This window comes from Ammodytes marinus, assembly GCF_949987685.1.
Source record: "Ammodytes marinus genome assembly, chromosome: 12".
Classification (NCBI taxonomy): Eukaryota; Metazoa; Chordata; class Actinopteri; order Uranoscopiformes; family Ammodytidae; genus Ammodytes; species Ammodytes marinus.
In genome coordinates, this window is record NC_137216.1 from 8,785,379 (window position 1) to 8,810,877 (window position 25,499).

Genomic DNA, 25,499 nt, shown 5'->3' on the forward strand with positions numbered 1-25,499 from the left:
TCCCTGTGCAGGTCAACACAGAATACAGCATCATATCATATCACAATGCACATATGCTACACATGAAAGTAAGTAACCATTTGCCTTTTCAGGATTAAAATCATTAAAATAGAAACAAAATCAATCAAAGATAAAAAATTAAAAAAATACTAAAGAGAAATTAATGAATGGTTATTTACAATCCATTTATTGATCTGGCATGAAAACAAGTATAAATCTGCATAAACGTTAATTGGTAATAGCCTACTATTCCATTCCTTTATTGCTCTGTATGAGAAGGAGGATTGGCCAAATGCATTTTCATTATTGCTCCACACTCGCCCCACAAGACCGAGATAAATGTGTCCCATACTCATTTGGAATGACCCACATACTGCATGGACAGTACAGTCTGGTCCCGTGAGTGGTAGTGCCGCTTCTCCACAGTAGGGGGCAGTGTGGCAAGAGACAGAGCACGGTACTCATTCTACGATTCTACCTCGGTGGTGCGGACGCCCACCGCGACGTCACCTCACCCGACCAATCAAGTTTCTGCAGGGTGCCTCTTTCCGGAAGTAAACGCACAGAGTTCAGAGGAGAGAGCAAGGAAAGCAATAAGCTGTGCCTAGAAGTGCTGCCTCTGGCTACAGCACGCATACGTCTACATATAATAATAATGTCGCTAACTGTTTTGACAGCTGCTTACAGGTATGTGGCGAGACACGGTGTTTCTAATGAAACTATAGGTGTTTCATTACATTGTGTGGCTTGTTATTGAATGTCAGTAAAGCTGGTTGAAGTCAGACACGAGGATGCAAGCCACTGGATGTGTGTATGCATGAGAGTAAAGGGTTGAAAATTATGGTGCTCATCTGATCTTGGCAGTGAATTGACTGTGTGTGTGTGTGTGTGTGTGTGTGTGTGTGTGTGTGTGTGTGTGTGTGTGTGTGTGTGTGTACATTGTGACACACACACAAAATAAGACATAGGTCATTATCAGACGAAGTCGACTACTGTAGACACACACACAACAGCATGATATCCCAACACATAGGATAATGAGACAGATGAGACGAATACAGACAAAAATATGTATGAATGAAACCAAACCAAACTTCTGTAAAGTATTGTCCATTTCCCACCATTCTTTAAATACAAAAGTCTCACTCTTAATTTGGACCTTCTCATATCAGTTTCACACAATATAACAACAATCTGAATCATGATATGTTCCATTGTTTACCTGTGTATTAAATGGTTACATCACATCTGTCCCCCTGTCCCCCCCCCTCCATCCAGACTGAGGTCCGTTGGCAGACTGCAGCGTATCCAGGGACACATGGTGAGCAATAACGCCGGTTCATAACATTATGTTTATATCTGTCTATAGTTACATTGTTCATCTATTTATATATATGCACATTTTTTTATACTACCCTGTATCAAATTTACAACCCCAATCCCGGAAAAGTTGGGACGTTATGTAAAATGTGAATAAAACTGAAAGTGATCATTCCCTAATCCTTTTCGACATCTATTCAATAAATAACAGTACAAATACAACATATATGTACACGTTTAAACTGATAAACTTTATATTTTTTTGTAAATATATACACAAATATACAATTTTAAAAATTGCAACACGTTTCAAAAAAGTTGGGACAGGGGCATGTTTACCAATGTGTTACATCACCCTTTCTTTTAACAACACTGAGTAACATTTTTCGGAATTGAGGTTATACTTCACTCTATTTGGAATAAATGCCTTCTTGTTTGTTTTACTGGTGTTTCATGTATTATTCATTCAAGTGATGCCAGTCATCATAAAAGCTTCAGTTTCATTCCAAGTCTTTCCTGTGTCAATGTGGTGATAGTCAGTTCACTGTATAAGTGAATCAGAGGGATCCTGCTATGCGTGTGCTCATCCCAGTCAATTGTAAAGACTGAACTCAGATCTGTCCTTCTCCTGTCTCTCTGTTCTATCAGATGTCTAGTCAGGTGGAACCAGAGATTCTCCTGGAGAAAGTGGGCAACGCCGGAGTGATCACCATAAACCGACCGAAAGTCCTCAACGCACTCAACCTGACCATGATCCGACAGATCTACCCACAGCTCAAGGTGTGTGTGTGTGTGTGTGTTTAAAGTGTGTGTGTGTGTGTGTTTAAAGTGTGTGTGTGTGTGTTTAAAGTGTGTGTGTGTGTGTGTAAAGCCTGGTTAATGCAAACCTCAACTGGGGCAAATGTCAAACCCTGTAGTGTGTCAAATGTCATTTTTTTTAATTATTATTCTTTCGGACAATTCCACACAATACACAATTATCTCTTTCACATCATACGTCTTAATTTGTGTTGTCCGAAGGGTGACGGAAGAAGCCTAAGGCTTATCGAGTCCCGCCCCCATTTGTTACAGCAGTGTGTTCCTGGTCATAAATGACAGCCAATGTTTAACTTAGATTGACATTGTCCAGATCTTGATGTTATTGAGAGTTGGGTAGACTCACTCATAAAGATGATAAAGACTTGTTAACAGTTACAGACGTGCTTGTACTCAATACACACTATTTACTCCAAACTGCTACACTGATGTAGCATACTGCACTATACACATTTTAATTTATTTATTAATCTTTAACACTATATTTTTTTGAGTTAATACTACATTTAGGTGTTTTTGTTTTTGGTTGGACTGGCTTTCAGCCTTGTGACACATGCCATTAACATCAGATCTTCTTTTGATGATTGCATGTAAATTTGCTGCCTTCCTTTTTTTAAAAATTGATTCTATGACTGTAGAATTGGGAGAGTGGCAATGAGACTGACATTGTGATCATCAAAGGAGCAGGTGGCAAAGCCTTCTGTGCCGGTGGAGACATCAGAGGTAAGTTTTTATTTATTTTGCACAATTAGAAAAAGAAACATACACAAAGAATGGCAAAGAATACAAATAACATACAGTGCAGGGAGAGGCAGAAAACCCGATGGGCTTATTTGAAGCCTCCACCTAAATAATGTTAAAATTTCACAAAGTTATAAGGAAACACAAAATAAACATACAAAAAATCATATGACTACATAAAGTGATAAACAACTAATAATAACAAATTATATATAATAACAACATAATAATAACATCAATATAAAAGCAGAAAATGTGCGTGTGTAAGTGTATGAGTGTGTATGTAAGTCCGTGAAGGGAATATTGGTTTATACACATAATTTATTAATTCCTAGAGCATATGTAAATCAAAATAAAACATGGGGACATAGACAACAACAAAAAAAATAAAAAAAATAAAAAATAAATAATAATAATATAAAAATAAAAAATAAAAAAAAGCAATTACAAAACAACAGTTAAATGATCTTTTAAGTTTCTTTTGTAGCATTTTATAGAGGAACAGTTTTTTTGCCAGATGGGAAAAGCCATTCCATAATTTGGTACCCCTAAATCTTATTGAAAATTGACCTCTACAAGTAAGAAATTTAGGAGGATGAAGATCTGAAGATTGACGAGTTGAATAGGAGTGGACCTGTGAATTTGTTTTAAAGTAAGTCTTGAAATGTTCAGGAATATTCCCTTCACTTGAATGTATTTTATAAATAAAAACACATATTTGAGAAATATTGATATCGTAAATAGTAAGAATTTGTAGTTTTTGAAATAGAGGAGCAGAAGAGATGTGTGACTCTGATCGAGTTGCAATTCTAACAAAACGTTTCTGGAGGACCAAGATTTTGTAGAGAGTAGTAGGAAAAGTACTTGCCCAAACTATGTTACAATATGAAAGATAGGGATAAATTAGACTATAATACAGAGTAGACAGTGTGTAGTGACAAGCATTAAGCAGTACAGTGCATTATATGGGTCGCCCACATAGGTGACCATCAGTGTCTGTAAGAGATAATAAATAGCCAATGGTTTAAAAGGTTGCTTAGGAACAATTTATGTCGTTTTGAAGTTTTTTCCATAATCCCAAAATAGATAATGTTTTGTCTGGTGAATGATTAAAAATAGATTTTTAACCCATCTCTTAAATTGTGCCTCTGTTTCTAAATATAAAACTAGAAATACAGCCTGGCGGTTCTATGCTTGGTGAAAGTACAGTGGTGGTAGACAATGCTAAGTAAAGGTAAAGCTCATAAGAAGCTACAATATGGTACAAGGTTACTGCTACCTCACACTATGTAAAGTCACAGTAACATTTGACCTTCAAAATCTATTCAGTGCATTTTTGAGTCAGCCTACATGTGGGCAAACTTGAAAGAAAAACCCTCAAATTGTTCTTGAGATGTTTCGTTCACAATACGCAAGGTCACCGTGACGAGTTGATCGAATTTGATTAAAATACCTTTGTGACCTGATTGCTAATACATGAGGGGTCACAAACTGGGGTCTAGGGATCTTTTATATGTGTGTGTGACTAGAGCTAAAACATGTTGCTTCATTCTTTTTTTGTGATGCGTGTTCTCCTCTCAGCGGTCACAGAGGCAGGGAAAGCTGGAGACCCTCTGGCAGAGGACTTCTTCCGTGAGGAATACATTCTGAACAATGCTATTGGTAAGCGTTAGAGTTCCACCTGTGTTATCTATTATATCTGTTATGTAAGGGTACACTTTCACTTATAGTCCCACTTTGCAGTTTGTTATTTTTTGACACATTTTATTGTATCTTTTAAGGTACATGCAGGAAACCATATATCGCCCTCATTGATGGAATAACAATGGGAGGGGTGAGTACATTTATTTTGAATGTATTTAAGTGTAAACGGTAATAACCCTACGCAGTTTTTGTCTCTGGGTATTTGCATTTTAAAAACTTTATGTTCATTATTTTTTTTTCTTGTATTGCAGTTCTGGTTCCTTTTTGAGTATACAGTGTTATGTCTATGAGGTGTGATATACAGCCTTGCCTGTGGGTGTCAGTAGTGAACTGTCTGCCACTATATAACCTAATGCCAGTGGCAAGGTGGCCTCTGATTGGATGGAATATAAAGTGACAAAGCATTGTTGCTTCCACTGGTTTCTCCCTCCAGCTGTCAGAGTTGGTTTGAATGTTAAGTGCTGCCTTTGCCCGAACAATTAGTCAGACATAACTCACAGGACAGCCTGGACAGGGCTACACCATTTTTATCTGTCAGAAATGACTTTGACCACAACTGTTTGTCATTTATTAATATTGTTCAACTCACCTGGTCAGAGAATGTGTCTGGCTTTTAGAATGAGTCTTTTGTTATTCTCCATCGCATGACCTTGACGGTGATTTTAGTCCAGAGATGACAGTACCCACTGGGTCATTACTCATTGTGTGTGTGTGTGTGTGTGTGTGTGTGTGTGTGTGTGTGTGTGTGTGTGTGTGTGTGTGTGTGTGTGTGTGTGTGTGTGTGTGTGTGTGTGTGTGTGTGTGTGTGTGTGTGTGTGTGTGTGTGTGTGTGTGTGTGTGTGTGTGTGTGAGTGAGTCAGTGAGTCAGTGTTGGTGTGTCACTGTGGCACAGAGCTGTGCACAACATTGAATGTCACCTGTCATGTACATGCCTATGGGGGGCACAGCACACGCTGATACTTCTACAATCTGTCATCATTGAGTCAGTGTTGATATTTGTGCACACTTTGGAGGAAATCCCTCAAAGCGTTCTTGAGATATTGCGCTCGTGATGCTTGAGGTCACAGCGCATCCTTGAATTAGAGTGGACATGTTTGAAGTTGCAGTGCCGTTTGACCTCTCACTTGATCACTTGAAGCGTTCACGAGATATTACACTCACAAGAATATCCCCGGATAGGCATGTGGACAGACGGACAGACAGATGTACAACAGAAGGGCAGATAACCCAAAAACAAAAAGCCTCTGGCCTTCAGCCATCGCTGGCGCGGAAGCATAAAAACAGCAAACAAAAGGGTTGAACTTTGGACTATGATGGCAGTCGAGGGACTGCTGTGTTCCCTATTGACCTGTATCAGTGAGGTCATTTTCTTACATATTGAGCAGTTAATTCTATGTGCTGCTATTTGGCTGCCAATACACAACAGTGAAAACACACAACAACAAAGACGTGTGCAACTTCTAGCCAGTGTATCAAACATTTGACATCTTTGAATTCACAGGGGGTTGAATCATATACGCTGTGAAGCAAAACAAAGTCACTGTGTTTGCTTGTCTTCTCCCCCACGCTTAGACAGCCGTGACCATAATGTCAACTCCACTGTCCATTTTCCTTTTCCGAGAGAGACAGAAGCTATCATTTAACTGTCACAACAACACAGAGAAAAACAACATAGGGTAATGTGCAGTAATGGATGCAATGGACGACTGGCAACGGAGTGCTCGGTTCTGACGTACGTTGTTGCACCATATGGTGTTGATGCTACAAGTCACTTCTGTTTATCATACGAGCGGAAATGAGACGCAAAGTTTGTCCAGTCATTCGCACTGTTTATAACACTCTTATTATTATGTTCATTTTCAGCTCTTTTGTGTTTTACTCTTGTCTCTGTACGGCTCTGGGTAATTATGTGATTTGCAGAACAGAGAGGACACTAATGTTGACGCAAACCATCCTCGGTGGCTGATGGCTGTTTAATGTGTGTCGTGGCTGAAAACAGGCTAGTTCTATATATGGACAGCTAGCACAGCACAGCACAGCACACAGTCCCTGTTCCCAGGTCTGCACTGTGGGCTATGGGCGGAACTCCCACGTCGAACCAGCATTCATCAGCAGGGAGTAAAGGCATGTCATTAGAAGGTCAAAGAACACACACACACACACACACACACACACACACACACACACACACACACACACACGCACACGCTGTCTGTCTGTTTACCTCTTACATCAGTGGGATCTCATCTCATGCACATTATTCATTGCTCATCCTCTCTTTCTTCTCAGCATGTTTGTGATTGCACTCAAGAATTCAAACATTCCCCTCCCCACACGGTTTTCTAAGCCGGTTTTGTAACAGGATTGGCGTAGCAGTAACTGCCTAACTGATGGATATTTGTCAGGAGCTGTACGATTCGATCTCCTTTTACCCCCGGTTGCTGATGTCCACTTCATTTAATAAGAAAACAAAAGCAAGAGCCAAAAAGACCCGGAGGCACATTTTGATATCTGCATTAGGCGTTCTCCACCTTTCAGAGCCTGTGCAGTGAACGTCGTCGAAGCAAGTACTTAACGGAAGAGTGAAGTGGAAAGCAATGCAACTGATGTGCCTTTTCAAACAGACCTCTGCATTTGTATCTGTCACTTGTATCTCTTCACACCCACTGGCCAGCTTTTCCACACTAGCACTTCATTACGTTTTCCAAAACCCGGATTCTTCCACAACATTTTTATCGTTCAAGGTCATTTTCTGGCTCAACATTGTTAAATGGGTTTCTACTCAAAACTGTTTTCACGATGTAGTGTCCAAATATCCCCTTTTTATTTCTTAACAGTGCCATTGCTGAATCTCTCCTTTTCAGCCTCTGTCTGAAACCTGTCTCTTTAAGCCCCGCCTTCCAAAAAGCCCAGTCTTTTCTGATTGGCCCTGCATCTAATTGCCGGTTGAATCAGTAGTATCTGGGGGTGTGGCTTATCACAGGTGGAGGTAGTGCTAAATTAGGTTGGTAATGGGGGGCGTGGCTTCCCCCCGTTATGAAATAAAGGGAGAGAAATCTGACTGGGGTTTTTGAATACAGGTTTCCATAAAGGCGCAGCTGGAGAAAGAGAGAGGGTTGTTTTTTCTCATACTTTGGGGGCCTTAAGACACACTAGGGAGCCGTATTGAAAACCATGAAAAATGCATTTTGGTGACCTTTAATATTATTGAGGAGATGCACCCTTAGTACATTTTGCTTGGCTTGGAGAGCAGAGATGGTGCACTGGAAAGATGCTAACCAATCTCCATCATTTTAATGGATTTCAGCCCACCTGCTCTATCAATATATGGTTTGGATCCAGTGTAAACCAAATATCACAATGAATGAAGCCCTCCCTATTCGTAGCCGGTGTAAGCTATCCCGGCCAGGTTGTAAATTTTGCATCTGTTCTGTTTGTTGAGCATTAGCTATAAACATGCCTCGCTACACACTTTTGCACATTTCCATTGTTTACAGCAGGATCTGTAGTCATGCCCTTATATGGTGCTTGGCGGGTCTGCAGCAGAACGTCACAATGTTCCACTACTTTTATGGTAAAACCCGGGTAATGTGAGATTAAGTGGCTGCAGCATTCCTCTGGGTGCATCCAGTGATCAGTGCAAGATCATTCCCTCCTATCTTTTTATCCCCGCAAAATTTCTACACTTTTTGTTTTTTCTTTGTGTGTTATTTCTACACTTTGGAAGAAATGTCTGTTGCGATGCAAGTGTGCATTTATCTATATTTTAAGTGCACTTGATTCTACATGACTCACGCAGGGTCTAATATGAGTTAAAAACGTATGTATAGCTAAAGGCTTATACACATGTAACTTTAACTATGAAAAAAGGCAGTAAAATGTGTTAATAGGCAACTTGTGTCTTCATTTTCACAGTACCATGATTTTATTGGAATTTATTTGGATTTCCTTGTAGTTTTTTGTTTGCTTTTTCCAGCATCAATGGAAAAAAATCTGAAAAATCCCAACAATGCAGAGTAAATTTGGAATAAGCTGTGTGACAGTCATAGCACAGGTGCTAATAACATTAACAATGGCTCTATTCTGTTCAAATATCTTAGGAAGCCAGTGAGCCAGACCCTTGACCTGAAGCAGCCAAATGGAATTCAGCCATCACTCACTTTATCAGTAAAATTGAATTCCTAGTAATCCCTCATCTTTCTGAAATATGAAATGTGCTCCTAAGGTTTCCATATATTTACATAAATGAGCATTAATACAAGACCACAAGTTGTAATTCAAAGTCTTTGACTCACCTCTGTAGTTGATCCAGTGATGTAGTGATGGCCTCGGGCTCATGGGAAATAGAAGATCACTAAAAAGAGAAATATTCAATCAATTATATCATATATCTAGTATCACCATCTAAAAAAAATGAAACAAACATTATGAATTACAGTTCAGTAAGGATGTGTACAAACACTCAGTATAACGGTCACAATGATAAACTATTAAATGTTGAGAATAGTGAATGAGGGCGATTCATCAAGATATCAATTATGAAGTTAAAGGGATAGTCCAGTATTTTTGAACTCTGGTTGTACTATATGCAGTATGTATATGCAATTTTGTTCCGTTCCACACAAAGATACAGTGCAGTTACACAGAATACCCCCCAGTCTATCACTAAGAATAAAATACACACTTTCACTCAATTCTATTTCATCATATTCTGGTCTGTGGGATTGAAAATGAATAACATTTGGACTCTACAAAACTAAGTTGACATGAGAGAAATGAACCCGGAGTATGTCTTTGCTTTGTGTGTGTACTAGTGCTGCCATGCTGCCAGAGCGCAGCCATCATTTACTTCACTTCCTTGGCTAACAGCAGTGGGAGTCTGTCTCTTTTGTTTGGTCGTATGTTGAACCTTTGTCTCTGGCTCTGCCTCTGTCTGAAGATCAACTAGCTCTTGGCACAGACCCAGTGTTTATTCTCCAGTGATGATCAGATGATGATAATCCTCTGTGGTGCTCTGTCACAACGCCCGCGGCACTGCTCTCTATCTGTCTGGCTTGGTTGCTGAGATCCGGGGCCACTGCACAGTCACTGTCTGATGGCCGGCAGTGACTCAGCATTCAGCAGGTGTCATCCTGTATATATTCTCTTACACTTGTGCGGTATTCCAGGTTGTTTTATTTATCTTGTATGAGCTAAAATACAGAATCAAGCGGCTATTTCATAAATAGTCGTCTAAATTTCATCTGTCTATTTGCTGCTTTTAGCTCTAGCTGAGTAGTTGATGTTTTTTTTTTTATAAATCATTATTTTTAGTTTTTTTCTTCTCGAAAACAAGCAATTCAAACACATATCACCTTGTTGTTGGACATGTTTGAACACTGACACATGTAAACATTTTCTTGTAGGCCCACATTCCCGAAAATGAGCAACATTTGTGATGCCCTATATCCGATTATGTGTCTCTGGAGAGCCCAGGATGTGAAGAAACAACAGATCTGCATGTCGTTTTAGATTTCATTTCATTATGGCTCTGAGATAGCCTAATGCGGTGCAGCTGCTCACCCTTTCATGCAATTTGGCCAACTGTTATGCTGCGGGGAACACATCCCCTGTGTGTATAGTTCAACATTTTGGAAAAATATGCAAGAAAAAGTCCCCTATTTACATAATCCCACTGAAATACAAAAAAATGACACATCTACAGCAACATTTTTCTTTTTAAATAATTCAGCTTTCAAGGCTAAGCTGTATTCGTTTTTTATTATTCTTTTTTTTTTACACTTTTGGATAGAGTCAGCCAGGCTAGATGTTTCCCCTCATTTCCAGTCTGTAGGCTAAACCAATCCAGTCTCTTGCCTAATATTTAATGGAGTGATATTGGAGCTGTGTAGATCTCCTCATCTAACTCTCTGCAATTAAAGCGAGTGAGTGTATTTTCCCAAATGTCCTAGTACTCCTCATTGACTGGCTGCCATTATAAAAGAGACCACTTTAAAATTGTTGACACCTCAAATGTCCAAGAAGAACACTTATTACTCTTTGTAAACCATGAAGATTGAATATTTGTAAAGCTCCAGGTGTGCGTGATGTTATCTTAGCAGCCCGCCAGGCTTGTGGGTGGGCAGACAGACATTAAGACTTATGTTCCCCATCGACTGCACAAAATCAATGCAAACCAGCAGTATTTGTTTGGCATACACGAAGCCGAACAGGCCGATTGACGTGACTTGAGATTCAATGACCCAAAACACACTTGTGAATTCATTTAAAGCCGTAAATCACTAAGGTGGCCTTCCACAGCCATTCATCATCACTTTCTGACATATTGGGTTTTGCTTTGACCTGACCCTGCTCTTAGGTACAGTATGATCTCCAATCACAACATATTCCCCTGTTGCGGATGGGTGGTAACTAAATGAATAAGAATCTTCCACATTACTAAGGGTCAGTGAAACAACGTGATTACTTTCTGTTGTTGGATTACATGCTCTCCAGAAGCAGGACACAGTCTATCATCCTTTTAAATATGGAGTACAGTATCTTTTGTGTGCATTCTTTGCTTTATGATGACGCCAGCATTCAGAGGCGGAGTTACCATTAGGCAGAGGGAGGCATTTACACCTTTTTAGCAGCCGCAAAAGAGACGCAATCCTTTGGTGGTTGTGGCCCAAAGAGAAAATTACACTAAAATAATGCGCATAGTATTTAAACGTGAAAGTATGAATTTGAATTTATTCTTTATTCTGTATAAAATATTCCTATAAACTCATTATTATTTTGTGCTGTACATTGGTTAAAATTGTATTTTGATGCTTTGGAAACATTGTTTTAGAAGCTTTCATGCCAATAAAACTATTTAAATTGGAAGAAAATAAGTGTAGATATTTTACGTTTGAAAAAGTTGGAGAACAAAGGATATGCGAGGCTCATTATCCTCAGGACCCGAAAAGACTAAATCCGCCCCTGCCCACATTGTATATGAATTTATTACTTCTATTGTTTCCTAGTGCATTAGGCCATTGTCCCATCAGCAGTGTATTGGGAGTTTGAATAGAGAACTTAGGCTTTGCACAGGCTTCTCCAGGGGAGCAGTCATTAACAGCTGCTGTTCTGTATGTGTGCTTTCTTATTTTTTTGCGTGTGTGGTTGTGTTTATTAATATTCACTGTGCTCTGAACTGCGACTGATCTATGCTATCATAGTGAGGTGTTTTCATCCCCCAAAAGTTGAAATAAGTCTTTCTATTGATGCGGTTCATCATAACCAAACTACATTGTACTGCACCTGTCTGTTTATTTATGTTGTTTTAAGCATGTAAGTCGAGTCAAGGTTGTTGTTTCCATGGTAACTTTCAATCTGACACACACGGACACACACACATGGACTTCCAAATGTGCTGGAAAATGTCCTCTGGCCAACTCTGCACATTAGCCTTCACCTCTCTGCCTGCTGGGACACACGCACGCACGCACGCACGCCCACACGAACGAACGAACGAACGAACGAACGAACGAACGAATGAACAATAAGCCTGTTTGTTTTTCTTTATTTTCATTTTCCATTTGAACTCTCTGTGGAGTTAAAGGTCACATATTATGCTCATTTTCAGGTTCAAAATGTTAATCGTTTTCATTGTGTAATTTCCCAAAACCCTATAAATTGCTAACAGAGCCGTTGCAAAATCTCCTCTTTTCAGCCTGTGTCTGAAACACTCGGTTTTAGAGCCTGTCTCTTTTAGCCCCGCCTTCCAAAAAGCCCAGTCTGCTCTGATTGGATCTGAATCTAACTGGTGGTTTAAATCAAACTGCCGGATAGATTCAGGGGGTGTGGCTTATCACAGGTGGAGTTAGTGTGAAGTTAGGTTGGTAATGAGGGGGGCGTGGCTTCTCCCCTTATGTCATCATGAGGGAAGAGAAACCTGACTGGTGTTTTGGAACACATGTTTTCAGAAAGGTGGAGGTGAAGAAAAATAGAGGAGTTTGTTCTCATACTTTGGGAGTCTCTTGTTGCACTCAGGACCCATATTAATGTTGAAAACCATTAAAAATAACATTTTGCGTTATTGGTGAAGTTTAACAGTTACTGATGTTCTCCCCTTTGCTCTTTTCTACCTGCAGGGCGTTGGTCTGTCGGTTCACGGGCGCTTTCGTGTGGCCACTGAGAAGACGCTGTTTGCCATGCCAGAGACCGCCATCGGTAAGACTGTCCAGCTGCTCTGGCTCCCATCTCTTCTCCAGGGAGGGATGGGGGGGGTCACTGGTTGGCCATGCATCAGTGCGAGTGGGAATCTGGACCGTTAATTATGTGAACAGGGACATATTTGGGTTGCAGACCCAGCTGGTTGCAGTCTGTGCATTTCATAGGGGTCGGTCCGCATTGGGAAGTCGTAACAGAATTATATAGAGGCACACATGAGATTGATTCAGCACAGCATATAGCAGGATGGATAATCTCATAAAGAATGTCTGTCACATTGTTACTGCATCAATAAAAAAAACAATAGTGTTAGCGGTTGTTTTAGACAGAACATCACACTACCTGTTCAAAGAAAAACTAAGATAAAGGTGTGACAGCAACATTTGAACCCAAGTTAAAGTAAGTGGGACTCATTCTGCGGGGACCACAAAAAAGAAACATTTAAAATAAATTGAATGGCAACCCAAGAATTGTCCACATATTGCAGTCTAGACCCAGTGACGTCACAGTCCCCAGAGCCTTTTCAACCAGCGTTGCTAAAAATACCACACAGACAAGTGCACCCTGTCTTTGCCTCTTTCTAAACAGAAAGCATCGGTCAGTTAGAGGCTCCTGATTCTTCTCCGGAAATATTTGGCGATATTGTTCCTTAACTTTCAATGGGCACGTGTCATTTTGAAATAGAACATATTGTTTTATTGTTCCCTGTCCAACTGAATAATTCAAAGCCTGACATTGTGATGAGTTTGATGACCATATTTTACATGTGATTTTGCATACATTTTCCTCATCCTGGTATGGATTTATATGATCGTGAAAATCTATTATTGTTATTCTAATAAACACCATGATTTTGATTGAAACTATATGCCCTGTAAGAAGCTGATAATGGCAGTATAAATTAACATAAGGCCATGACCACAGGACACATGCAAAACTGCATGCATTTTCAAAAAGCAGTTCAGTTCTTTGTTGTCCCTCAAGGGAAATTTAAAGTGTTACAAACACAAAAACAACATACAGTATAAAACGACAGAAGTGCTAAACTGCGTGACCAAATACAATTATGAAAAAAGGAATAATGTCACCGTTTGTTAGAAGAGTACATTGCACTGGAATTGTAGCAGATATATTCAGGCTTTAGTGCTGCTTGTCCAGTCACACACGTCATACTAATACTTCATCAGTAGCTAAATGCATGTAGAATAAATTACCGTTGTGTTTTGCTGTCTGGGCCAGCTCTTCAAGAGTAAAAGGCGTTCGCCAGAGTGCTAAGCTGTATTTTGCTGTTTAGCTAATTGACTCCTGTAGACAGATGGCCTTCTCCTGAGGCGCTGAGGAGCTTACTAACAAATCTCCAAATACTAATGAATTACAGCTGACGTTATGGCATTGAATGGCTCTCCGTCACTTCGATGCAGAAGGCTTTTCGCACTTCTATAATTGTATGTGAATAATATAGAAGTTATTAGCAGACTACTAGCTATTGCAGCAGAGCTCTATTCACACTGGCTTTGTGGCAACACTATGTCCATTATGTATTTACTTCATAAAGAGGGTTAATGGCTGTATTGAGGTGGTGGATGAGTGTCTCTGGTGATCAGGAATACAGTGACTAAACAGGAAATGCTTTGAGTGGTTTGTGCAGAAGTGGCTTGGACGTTTGTGTTTTTCCGCAGCTGTAACGTGTCTCTGTTCATATTCTGATGGACTGGCTGTGTGTGCTCTCACTCCCAAGGGCACTCACTCACGTCATCCTTTTGTTTGACACACACACACACAGACACACAGACACACAGACACACAGACACACACACACACACACACACACACACACACACACACACACATACGCATACATACACACACACACACACACACACACACACACACGTGTATTGCACACACACACACACACACACACACACACACACACACACACACACACACACACACACACACACACACACACTCTCTCTCTCTCGTACTTCTAATTTTGTGAGGACACTCGTTTACATAATGCATTCCCTAGCCCCTAACCCCATCAGAATTTATTGCCTGACCCTTACACTAGCCCTAACCCTTAACTTACTAAATCTTAAATTGGTCCTCACAAAGATTCCTGTACTAGTGTGTACAAATACACACACACACACACACACACACACGTACACACACGCGCACGGCTCGGATGCCATAATAGATCTTCAGCTGATGCTCGAGTGAAGTTGTGCAGTGGAGTCTGACTCAGATCTCTGCAGCAGCATTGCAAAGAATGAATTTTATTTTTGTCGGACGACAGCACACAACAAAGCAGAGCTTCTTGTTGATGCAGTCTGATTGTTGTGTGGGATTTTCACAGAGGCAAGGCCACAGTGTAGAGGAGGAGGAAATGGCAATTCAGTTGCACAGGCTCTGCTTTATGAGGCAGGCATCGGCTTTATGAGGTGATTGATGCACCGTACAGTGTGTGTGACTATCAGGGTGTGTCGTCTTGTATGCGTGTGCTTGTGTTCCTATTATCTACACACAGACACTCTTCTGTTGTCCAGTACTTGCTGGTGAAGAAAACACTTCAAAACATTAGGTAAAGTCTCATTATGAACGCTCATAAATAAATCAAGCAACTCCTGTTGTCTGTAAAACTCCAGACACTTTGGCGAGGAGGCAGGAAATCTTTCGGAGCTGCTGTGGTCACACATTGTCTCTCTGTAAGAGGGTTTCATATTGTGTACGGACTGTAAAATGTCTATTTGTGATATTAAAACTGATTTGATTTGATTTAACTAACAGGGCCTTTAAGGTTAAATGTCATGTCATGTACATGCAGGATTATTGCAGTGTTTGGCTTGTGTCCACATGGTTGGATGCACTTATTTTTGCTTTGGGTCAAAGCATCAGCTTAATGTTTTTTTATATAGTTTGGGCTAGAACCTGCCAGCGAAGCTATGGCAAGTGAAGGGAAGTGTACACCCTCCTCAAGCTTAGGTTAATAAATGGTAGTGAAAAAAAACACTAGAGTTCAAAGGGAAGGGGCCTTTTGTAATTGGTAGAAATCAGAAACATTAGGGTAACAAAGTCTGTTTCAAAACAGCTGTGTGGTCCTCTCTGCCTTTTTGCCAAAAGATGCATTGAACCATAGAAGCATTGATATGACATTCTGTGTCATTCTCAATCAACCAACCCCTATGCCTCTAGTGTACAATGTGAATGTGTGAGTGAATTAATGAATACACACAGTCAATCAAAAGGCTAAATAATGCATGCCGGGGTAGATTTAAAGGAGCATAAATAATATTAAAGCTAACTGGTTGACATACTAACCTAGTGGAACCTGGGCTATTCAAATTATGTTTTTGCATTACCGTCAAGCTTCTCAAAAATATTGAATTGTTTTCCTGATGTCTCACAAATCCTCTCAGGATGGTCAAAAGGATAAATGAGAAAGGGCTGATCCGTTATCCATTTCTGGATTTTCAACATGTGACCAGGGCTTCCCTTGCTCCTCGGCTATCATTTATTAATGCCCCCTTTAATAACACTCCCCTCACCACTACCAACAGCACTATATAATGTAGCAATTAACCTTCAAAAAGACAAAGAGGAGTGGGTGAGGCTCTAAGGTAGGGGTGCAAATGTGTGGCTCAATAATTAGGGCCCACCGCTAAATAAAAAATGCATCATTTAGCCTTGAAGGATGAAGGGCCTTTTTTTTCTTGTCAACAAATGAAAAGACCAAAATCAACAATGAATTGTTGCCGCTAACAAACAATTATTGTGTGTGTATCCAAAGGCTGAAATCTCGTATTCCCCTGTGCTACAGAGCTCCATTGTAGTTCAAACACATATCTGTTACACTGAGTGACATGTTTCTTCCTCACACCCATTGTAGTTTATTTTAAGTCAATCTTACATAACACTGTCTTGCTGCTGGGTATACTCACTCATTAGCACACCAAATGGGTTGCATTGTGCAGTTGAAAATAGTCCCAAACCAAATCACTTTTTCATTCCTAAAAACTACAGTGACCATCGGTGTCAGGAAGGTACATAGACAAATCACAAACTACAGAGACAAATGAAAGCAGAAGTATTTAGGTTAATATACATGTTAAATTGCTCTATATTCATACAGGGATCACTTATAAAGTGTGTGCGCTTCATAACACAGGTCTCTCAGTCACTCCTCTCTGCACTTAATTGTCGAGAAACTTTTCTGGTATTCCACAACCGTTTATCGAGTCAGAAGAGAGAACGCTACAAACGAGCACGTCTCTCTGCCCGTGCACGCGCAGAGAGCGACAGAGGGGTGAATATGTGTGTGCCTACAATGGCGGAGTAGGTAAAAATCCTACCCAATGTCTGTTTTTACGGTTTTACAGTGATACCTACCTTCCTGCCTTCATAACTACATACACTCCTCTCACACAAACATGCTCGTAACATCTTACACTTGTGCGTGAAGATGAACCCTTTCTGTGTCTGGATTAACAGATTTAACCCCAGCCCTGCCAGCATTCTGAACAACAGCCATAATCTGCCGCATTTATGATATTACATTTTCAGCCGTGAATCAGGTCAACACATGTAATCCTTCTCTCTCCCATTCACTGACCCCCACCTCCCCATAACCCCATACAAAAACAAACTGTGGCCAATGGAATGTCATGCCCGCTCACAATCATTCAATTGGAAACATTATAGAAAAAAAAACAGGATACATTCTGCTCAGACTAATGCTGTGGATTATGTAGATCATTTTACAGAAATGCTCGTAATCTGCATGTTTATCTTTAACATCTATGTTTGTGCCAGCAATCGTTTGTTTTGGTAATGCTTGTTCAACACCATACTCTACTGTATGTGTATCACCTCTGGGAGAGGTGGGCAGTGTGGAGGACAATGCTGGTATCTAGTACACTCAGCTAAAACATTCTGTATGCTGCTTTAAATAGGTTGTTACTGAGCTGCATCAACTTGATTTATCAACTGTAAAATGTCCAGATATAGGATGGATAGAAGCTGATAACTTTCTTTTGGCTGCACTCAGCCATGTGATGTGTCCCTTTAGGGTCCAACACACAACTCAATATTTGTATTAAACTACGATTTTTGTTGTTAATGTTACGTGTTGTTTGAATTTATTACTACTTTCCTCAATATAATGATTGTATTTTTTGTCTCAGTATCAGTATCAGTCTAAATCCAGTATCTTTGTGGCTACAGTCACATCATGGTTATTGGATGATTTATAGTGAACTGTGACAGATGAGCATGTCGCTTGATGAAGTGCATTTAAATTGAAACTGTACACAAATGTGCCTTGTTGCCTATTTTATTTTGACAGGGCTTTTCCCTGACGTGGGAGGTGGCTTTTTCCTGCCGAGGCTGCGGGGGAAGTTGGGACTGTTTCTGGCCTTAACGGGCTTCCGTCTGAAGGGACGTGACGTGCAGAGAGCTGGAGTCGCCACTCACTTTGTAGAGTCCAAGAAGGTACGGCCACTCCGTTAAAGGGGGAGTCATTGACTCTGGAGAACGCTTTGTTGTCAAAATAACTTTATGTTAAAATCAGTGAATATTTCACATCGCTACCTGTCCGTACTGTGTGTGCGCTGCAAAAGTAATCCAGTGTTATAATAACACAGCCTAGGCTCTGTAAACTACTTTGTAAGGACCAACCATAACGAGCAACATACCCATATACAGAGCCTATGCTGTGTATTAAAACTGGATTTATTTTCAGCGCACACACAGTACAGTACAGACAGGCAGTGGATCGTCAGGAGACATTTACTGATTTTGACAAAGTGATTTTGACAACAAGCTTTCTCCAGAATCGCTGACTCCCACCTTCAAGATAAGTTAAACTGACGATGCCATCACAAAAATAAAATGAATTGGTTATTTCGTGTTTCTTTTCTTTTCTTTTCTTTTCTTTTCTTTTCTTTTCTTTTCTTTTCTTTTCTTTTCTTTTCTTTTCTTTTCTTTTCTTTTCTTTTCTTTTCTTTTCTTTTCTTTTCTTTTCTTTTCTTTTCTTTTCTTTTCTTTTCTTTTCTTGTCTTTTCTTTTCTTTTCTTTTCTTTTCTTTTCTGACCGGTCAGTGAAAGCATTAGAGTTACTAAGGGTTACTAATCCTGTTATATGAACAACTGCAAACACAACCTGGATTTTTATCCCAGTATATTGCTTTCACTCCATTATCTCAACCACCTAACAGCCCACGCGTCACTAGTATGAGTGATAGCGGTGCTGCAGGGACAGGGTCGGGTGGGGGTTGGGGGGTTAAGCTCAAAACTCCAATGGAAAGCCTGACACTGAGTCACTGGGTGTTTGGCTCTTATTAAAGGGAGCCAACAACTGCCTGGTTCCAGAGGCCGGTGGTGTTTGTCTTTAGCTGTTGGCGTGACGTCAGAACAGCAGGCGGGTGGTGGTGGAGGCACAGTTTGTTTTTCCACTGTAACCTTGATATGCAGGACAGATTTGATTTGGGCGGATTTAGTTGGTTTGAACAACTTTTTTGCTTTAGCAGACTTTGACCAAAGACAAGTGTGACTGATACACTGGAGAATAAAACAAACCTTCAGCCATCTGTCAGTTTGTTATAGATCCATTTAACGTTGGTGAGCACACCAAGCATCTGTTAATTAAAGTACAACAACTACACAGCAATTTAATCAAGTGTTCAATCTACAGTAGCCAGTTCCCGGCTTAGAGAGAACCAAGACGGGAAGATTGACCTGCATTCTTAAATGGGACTATTTTCTAATATTTTAAAACCGTTTCTACAAGCCACTAGAGTGGATTCATACAAGCATTATTTCAGTGGCTTCCATAGTCTTACTATCAAGTCTTCTACTTCAACAGATCGCAGACCTAGAGTCGGAGCTGGTGGACTTGAAGTCTCCCTCTGCTCAAGATGTTTCCAGACTGCTAGATACCTACCAGAACCAGGTTAGAATCCTCACACATGTAATGCATATGACTGACAGCCTGAATAGGTAATGAGATTCATCTGAGAACTTATGTATTTCTATGATCTCTGTCCACAGAGCAGTCTGGACTCTGAGAAGCCGTTTGTCTTGGACAAGCACATGTCTGACATCGACAGGTAAGCCTTGACATTTTCTGTGTTCAAAAATATAAAGATATTCTGACTGGTGTGCCAGGGAAATACAGTAAACCTTTTGTTCCATAAAGAATAAGGATGTGAGATTTGTTATTGTCGTCAGTTGCCATCAACAGATACAAACCAAGAACGTGTCTACCAATCTTTCTAAATTTCTTACTGAAGAACTACAGTATATCTTCAGAAGCTGATCACTACTCTACAACATCACAGCACTGTAGTTTTAGCAGGTGTCACTCAGACATTTTGTTGCTGGCTAATTCTAGTTGTGGATTTGTCGTCATTGCTCACTGATGTGTTGAATAGTTATGGATAGAAATTAAGCTCTCTGATATTAGGGCTTGTTACTTCTAATCAACCCATTGTTTGTTTTTGGTCTCTTTGTGGGTTTTGTTGGCAAAAGCAAAATATCAAATATTGCCAGACTTAAATCTTCTGAGCTCAAACCAACCTCACAACACAACTCCACTTCTGAACATATGAATCCATGTTGGTCTGTCCTTCCCTTCAGGCTGTTCAGCTCCAGCAGTGTGGAAGGCATTGTGCAGAACCTGAAGGCAGACGGATCAGAGTTTGCTAACAAACAAGCCCAGGTACAGTATGACCCTCCGCTTTATCACAATCACTGACTGCATTACTTTCATCTCCAAGTGATTGCACATGAATCTGGCAGCACTGGTTCTTGCTGATAGTTTATATCACAAACTTTCCTGAACACATGTACTTTATATGGGTTTGTTGAAGACTAGTCTAGAGAAGCCCTGTTGGCCCACCATGAGACATATCCCACTGACAGTACTGAAATGGAGCCAAGGCATTATTTGGATTTGGCAGTATATGTTGGTGATTAGTAAGTAGCTCAGTGTAAGAACTTAATGGGGTTAGTCTTAATTGTGTGCCTTGTCGGCCGGAGCACAATCCCACAGAGCTCTAAGCAGATGCACTCTTCATCTCAGTGAATCATCCATCAGATGTTTTTTTGACATCATTTCCAGCTAGATTGTCCAATGATATTAAGGGCGCTTTCACACCTGCCGTGCTTGGTTGGATTGAAACTCTGGTGCCTTTTGTACCTTTGCTGTAGTTCGTTTGCGCAGGTGAGAACACAGCAATCACACTCTTGTGCGCACCCAAAGCTCTCTGGTGCAGTTTGTTTGGGTCGAGAACATGAGTGGACTGAATCCAACCCAAGTGCAGGGAGCACTGGATATCAAGCTCCCATAGCCTGCTACGCTATGCATTATGGGATGAGGAAGACAACCTACTTCCTGTAGTTTCTTTCTGTAGTTTTCCCAGATGGAAATTCTGATTAATTCTACAGAAGTTCAGGACATTCGTTACTGCTCCCGCCTGAGATACATCTGACCAATGAGTGAAAAGAACGTTCTCACATGGCTTATGCTGCTGCATTTTGGTTCGCTTCACTAACTGATTCAGACCAGAGGAAACCATAGGTGTGAAAGGGAACCGAACCTGTTGAAAAAACAAATTCTTGCATCTAGTGCGAACCAAGGAAGCAAACTATAAGCGGACTATCAGGGTAGGGTTCATCTTGGGTAGAAGGCTGTATAAATGAAACCATGCATGATGTGTGTCCAGGCCAGATTAGACCCCACCCTTATTGTTCTTCTCCTGATATGTCCAGGATTAACAATGCTGTACCACTGAGCGTCTGTTATAGTGAGCCCCTACTGAATGATCTTTATCTGTTTATTCTTTGATTGTAACATTTAAAATATGGGTCATATTGAAGAAGTGTTTCATGGCTTTAGTTTGTTCATTTCCAGTATCTTTTCAAACCCAGCCAAAGGTGGTCAGCCCTGGCATCAACTATTTATTATGAACACACTTCCTCAGTTGCTACTACCCCACTGACACACTCTCCTGCTTGTACATTAAACATGTATAGCCATATTCATACATAGTAATGTGTTGTTCCTTTCCATGATTTATTTGATACTGCCAGTTAGATTAAGGAGGATCTGGGGGTGTTTGCTTATCACAGGTGGAGGCTAGGCTACAATAGGTTGGTAATGAGGGTACGTGCCCCCCCCCCCCCACCCCCCTCTCTCTCTCTCTCCTTATGACGTCATATGGGGAGAGAAATCTGACTGGGATTTTTGAACACAGGGTTTCAGAATGGTGGAGGCGGAGAATAAGAAAGAAGGGTTGTTATCTTTGGGAATCTCTAGTCACACCAGGGAAACGTATTAATGTCGAAAAACCATGAAAAAGAGCATTTTACATAAGATTTAAGTAGTCTAGTCAATCTTTCTCTTCTTCCAGATACTGTCCAAGATGTCTCCCACATCTCTGAAAATCACCTATAGGCAGCTGCAGGCAGGAGCCACTCTGAGCCTGCAGGATGTGTTGGTGATGGAGTATCGACTGAGCCAGGCCTGCATGGTACAAACACAACACACTGCCACTGGAGTATCAGCTAACTCAATTCACTGTTGCAGTCATTAGAATTGTAGGATCAATTGGCAGGATTAGTGAATGATTTCTTTAACTTGAGGATCCCATTGCATTCTTTAACATGTTAACTTTCTTTGAAGTTCCGTCTGGATTACTTTTGTTAATGCTTGATCTTTTAGAGTAAATGTTAACGGCATGTCATCTCATGAGGATGTTTCTGATGTGTTGCAGAGGGGCAACGACTTCTATGAGGGCGTAAGAGCCGGTAAGTAACTGCGATGCGTGGGCAAAGAATTTCAACAATGAAGCATATTTCTATGGATTGCACTAAGACATATAGAGCAAAATGGAAAAATAAAGTATTATTGGTTTCTAAATGTTATTTAAAGGATCAATGAATAAGTTTCCTGACATAATCTCAGTCACATCATCTGATTCTTTTTTTTCTATGTCTTTGATTTTCTTCATATTTCCAGTTCTGGTCGACAAGGACCAGAATCCCAAGTGGAACCCGTCCACACTGGAGGAAGTGTCTGAGCAGGCTGTGGACCAGTGCTTCTCCTCACTGGGAGAAAAAGAGCTGACCTTTTGATGACTGTCTGCCAACAGCTGCTTCCCACCATCAAACACACACACACACACACACACACAGACCACCGCTAACCCTTCGCCAGGCTTCCTCCTCCTGTCCCCACATCTCTCTATGCTCAGTCATGTGAGAAGAATGCAACGCTGAGGATGAGAGAAAGTCAAAGTGCATTCATGGGTCAAATACTACTTCATAGTTTTGACTCCGTACCATAAAATACTGTGGTGACGTTTCAGAAGAAATATCCAGCTGACAAATGGAATGTCTCATGGAGGTCCACAGCTAAACATATATTATTAACTGTTGTCTTTCTTTCTTCTCTATTTTTCTTCTCACATGACTTGTACTGTGGTTAATCTCTTGGTCTGCAGCTTCAAGGAATCAGCCACACATCAACATGAGGGCATGGCAGGAGAAAACCATCTCATCACCACTGAGTGCTTTATCACATTTCCTGTGGGTGACATGGATCACTATTGTCTGAGTGCTAAATAATGTGTTGTCTCTTTCTATTTTTCCTCTAATTCCCTTTTTAGCGGCATTTCAAATGTAATTTTCTTTTTACCGAACTCTAATCCGAGCGACACTCCCTAGACAAATATCAGATTCACAAGTATAAATACATTTGTTCTGAATGCATTTACATGATCGATACATTGCATTTTAGAAAACAGATCTGCTTTCATTAGTTGTATCATGTGCGATTTAGTGTGTCTTTTTAATGTTTAACATACTCATTGTTTTTCAGTAGGAATCAAATGACCAGCCTAAACATTAGTTCTCTGTAGCTGCATTATTTATGAGAACCGGTCGGATAAGGCATCAACGTCGGAACAGAAGGCAATAAAGAGTGTTAGTATTTTACTACTAAAATGTTTCATGTTCTTGTTGCTTGAAGAAACTGCTCGTGTTAAGCAGAACTACAGCATCTTTTTATGAGCTTTTTCCTTTAGTGTCCTTGTAAACATGTGACTCTTTATGAAGGGCCTTTTGTTATCAGCATGAAAGCACTTAAGCCGCTGCTGCAGATATGAAGCCTAGAAATGATCAACTGTTATTTGAGTTGCCTGTTGGATTACACTATTGGCAGTCTGGTATATTTATATTTCTAAAAGATTATTGGAGACATTCTGTTAGAACTGAATCAGTAAGCTGATGACACATGGAACTGTTTTTGTTAAGTTTCATACTGTAGATAATAAAGTGCCATAAACTCTTGAGAACAAAGTTGCTGTGCGTCACACATAAACCCCCACGCTTTATAGCTCCAATTTGCTCTTCAAACAAGCGCTGGCCAGCAACTGTCATTCCCAAAATCCTTTTGTTCTTAGCTGTGTGTTTAACCTGCTGTGTCTTCATTCTCATACAGGATGCGGCATATCCAACCGTATCGTTTGACAGGTGTATTAAGTCAATATTGTCTGTTGTACTCTATCTGTTAATAGAGTCAGTATGTGTGCCACTAATATGGGACGCACTCGTGAGCACTTCCACCTAACTAGTTCATGGGTAAAAGTAATTATAATTACATATTAGTAATAAAAATTTGGTTGAAACACTGAAACATCAAACACTGTACCAATGACGGGACGCCATATAGGTCGAAGGTCAGCTGACTTGATTTCAGACTAGTGGCAGAAGCTTGGAATTGTGGGCTAATATCTGAACTGGGCCATGACATTGATTAATCAAAGTGAACTTTTTCAACATTAATATGGCTCTCAGGTGTGTCTAGAGACTCCCAAAGTATGAGACAAAAACCACCCTCTCTCTTTCTCCAACTCGTCCAACTTTATGATTATCAATTCATTGTTTTCATAATTTTTCAAGCTAAATGTTTCAGCAAAAATCAGGATCTGATATTTTCCCGTTGCATAATCATTTTGATGAACATCTGAACGCATTAGGGTGTCGGGCTGCTGGTTGAATAAAACAAGCTAAGAAATAAATCATGTTGGATCATTTTTTACATATTTTATAGACCAAACAATTCATCAGGAAAAAATAACTAACTGCAGCCCAACTTTAAATCGGACCACCGGACACTACAACCTTCAGCACCCTGCACCTCAGGCAGTTTATCATCATGTTTAATACAAGGACACAGAAGCCTTGTTTGAGTAGGAGCCGTCTTGCTCAGACCTGCGCAATCATGACGCGCGTCTTGCTGAGCGCACAGCATTTTTGCAGCATTTTTGCTGTGCGCTCAGCAAGACGAGCGTCATAATTGCGCAGGTCTGAGCAAAACGGCTCCTTCTCAAACGAGGCTAGAGTGTTGGATGAGTCTGATGGAACACCTGCTGGTCATAAATCATTTGAAATGGGTCACCTTTAAACACTTCAAATCACACTTTCCAAAAGGACATTTTTTCATTCAGTGTTGGAAATCAATGGAAGATGACAGATGTTTGAATCAAGACAGCCATCTAAAGAAAAAAATAATAATTTACCGTTTCAACCAACAAGACCAACTCTTGTAGAAACAAAACAGAATCTCTAGAAAAAAAGTGTAAACACAGACAACACCACAATGAATCAAAATGAAACTTTAGTCAGTGGTTACATCACACACAAAATGCAACATTTTGC

The 25,499-nt window shown here is 40.3% G+C and overlaps 1 protein-coding gene across 1 annotated transcript; it reads left to right on the plus strand.

Moving 5' to 3' along the window:
• Positions 1–563: 563 nt before the first annotated feature.
• On the plus strand, positions 564–23,966 carry hibch (3-hydroxyisobutyryl-CoA hydrolase). Its single transcript, XM_080037663.1, has 14 exons — positions 564–687; positions 1,279–1,321; positions 1,969–2,100; positions 2,775–2,859; positions 4,459–4,539; positions 4,659–4,711; positions 12,699–12,777; positions 18,125–18,270; positions 19,642–19,728; positions 19,827–19,885; positions 20,415–20,496; positions 22,190–22,309; positions 22,553–22,586; positions 22,798–23,966. The coding sequence occupies exons 1-14, from the start codon at positions 656–658 to the stop codon at positions 22,911–22,913; spliced, it is 1,149 nt and encodes a 382-aa protein (XP_079893789.1). The 5' UTR covers positions 564–655; the 3' UTR covers positions 22,914–23,966.
• Positions 23,967–25,499: the final 1,533 nt, after the last annotated feature.

Excerpts from the sequence above, each read along its gene's own strand:
- hibch (XM_080037663.1), top strand. The coding sequence starts at position 656 with ATGTCGCTAACTGTTTTGACAGCTGCTTACAG. Across the intron at positions 2,101-2,774 it reads AGATCTACCCACAGCTCAAG|AATTGGGAGAGTGGCAATGA; the intron begins GTGTGTGTGTGT and ends CTATGACTGTAG. Across the intron at positions 19,886-20,414 it reads CACATGTCTGACATCGACAG|GCTGTTCAGCTCCAGCAGTG; the intron begins GTAAGCCTTGAC and ends CCTTCCCTTCAG.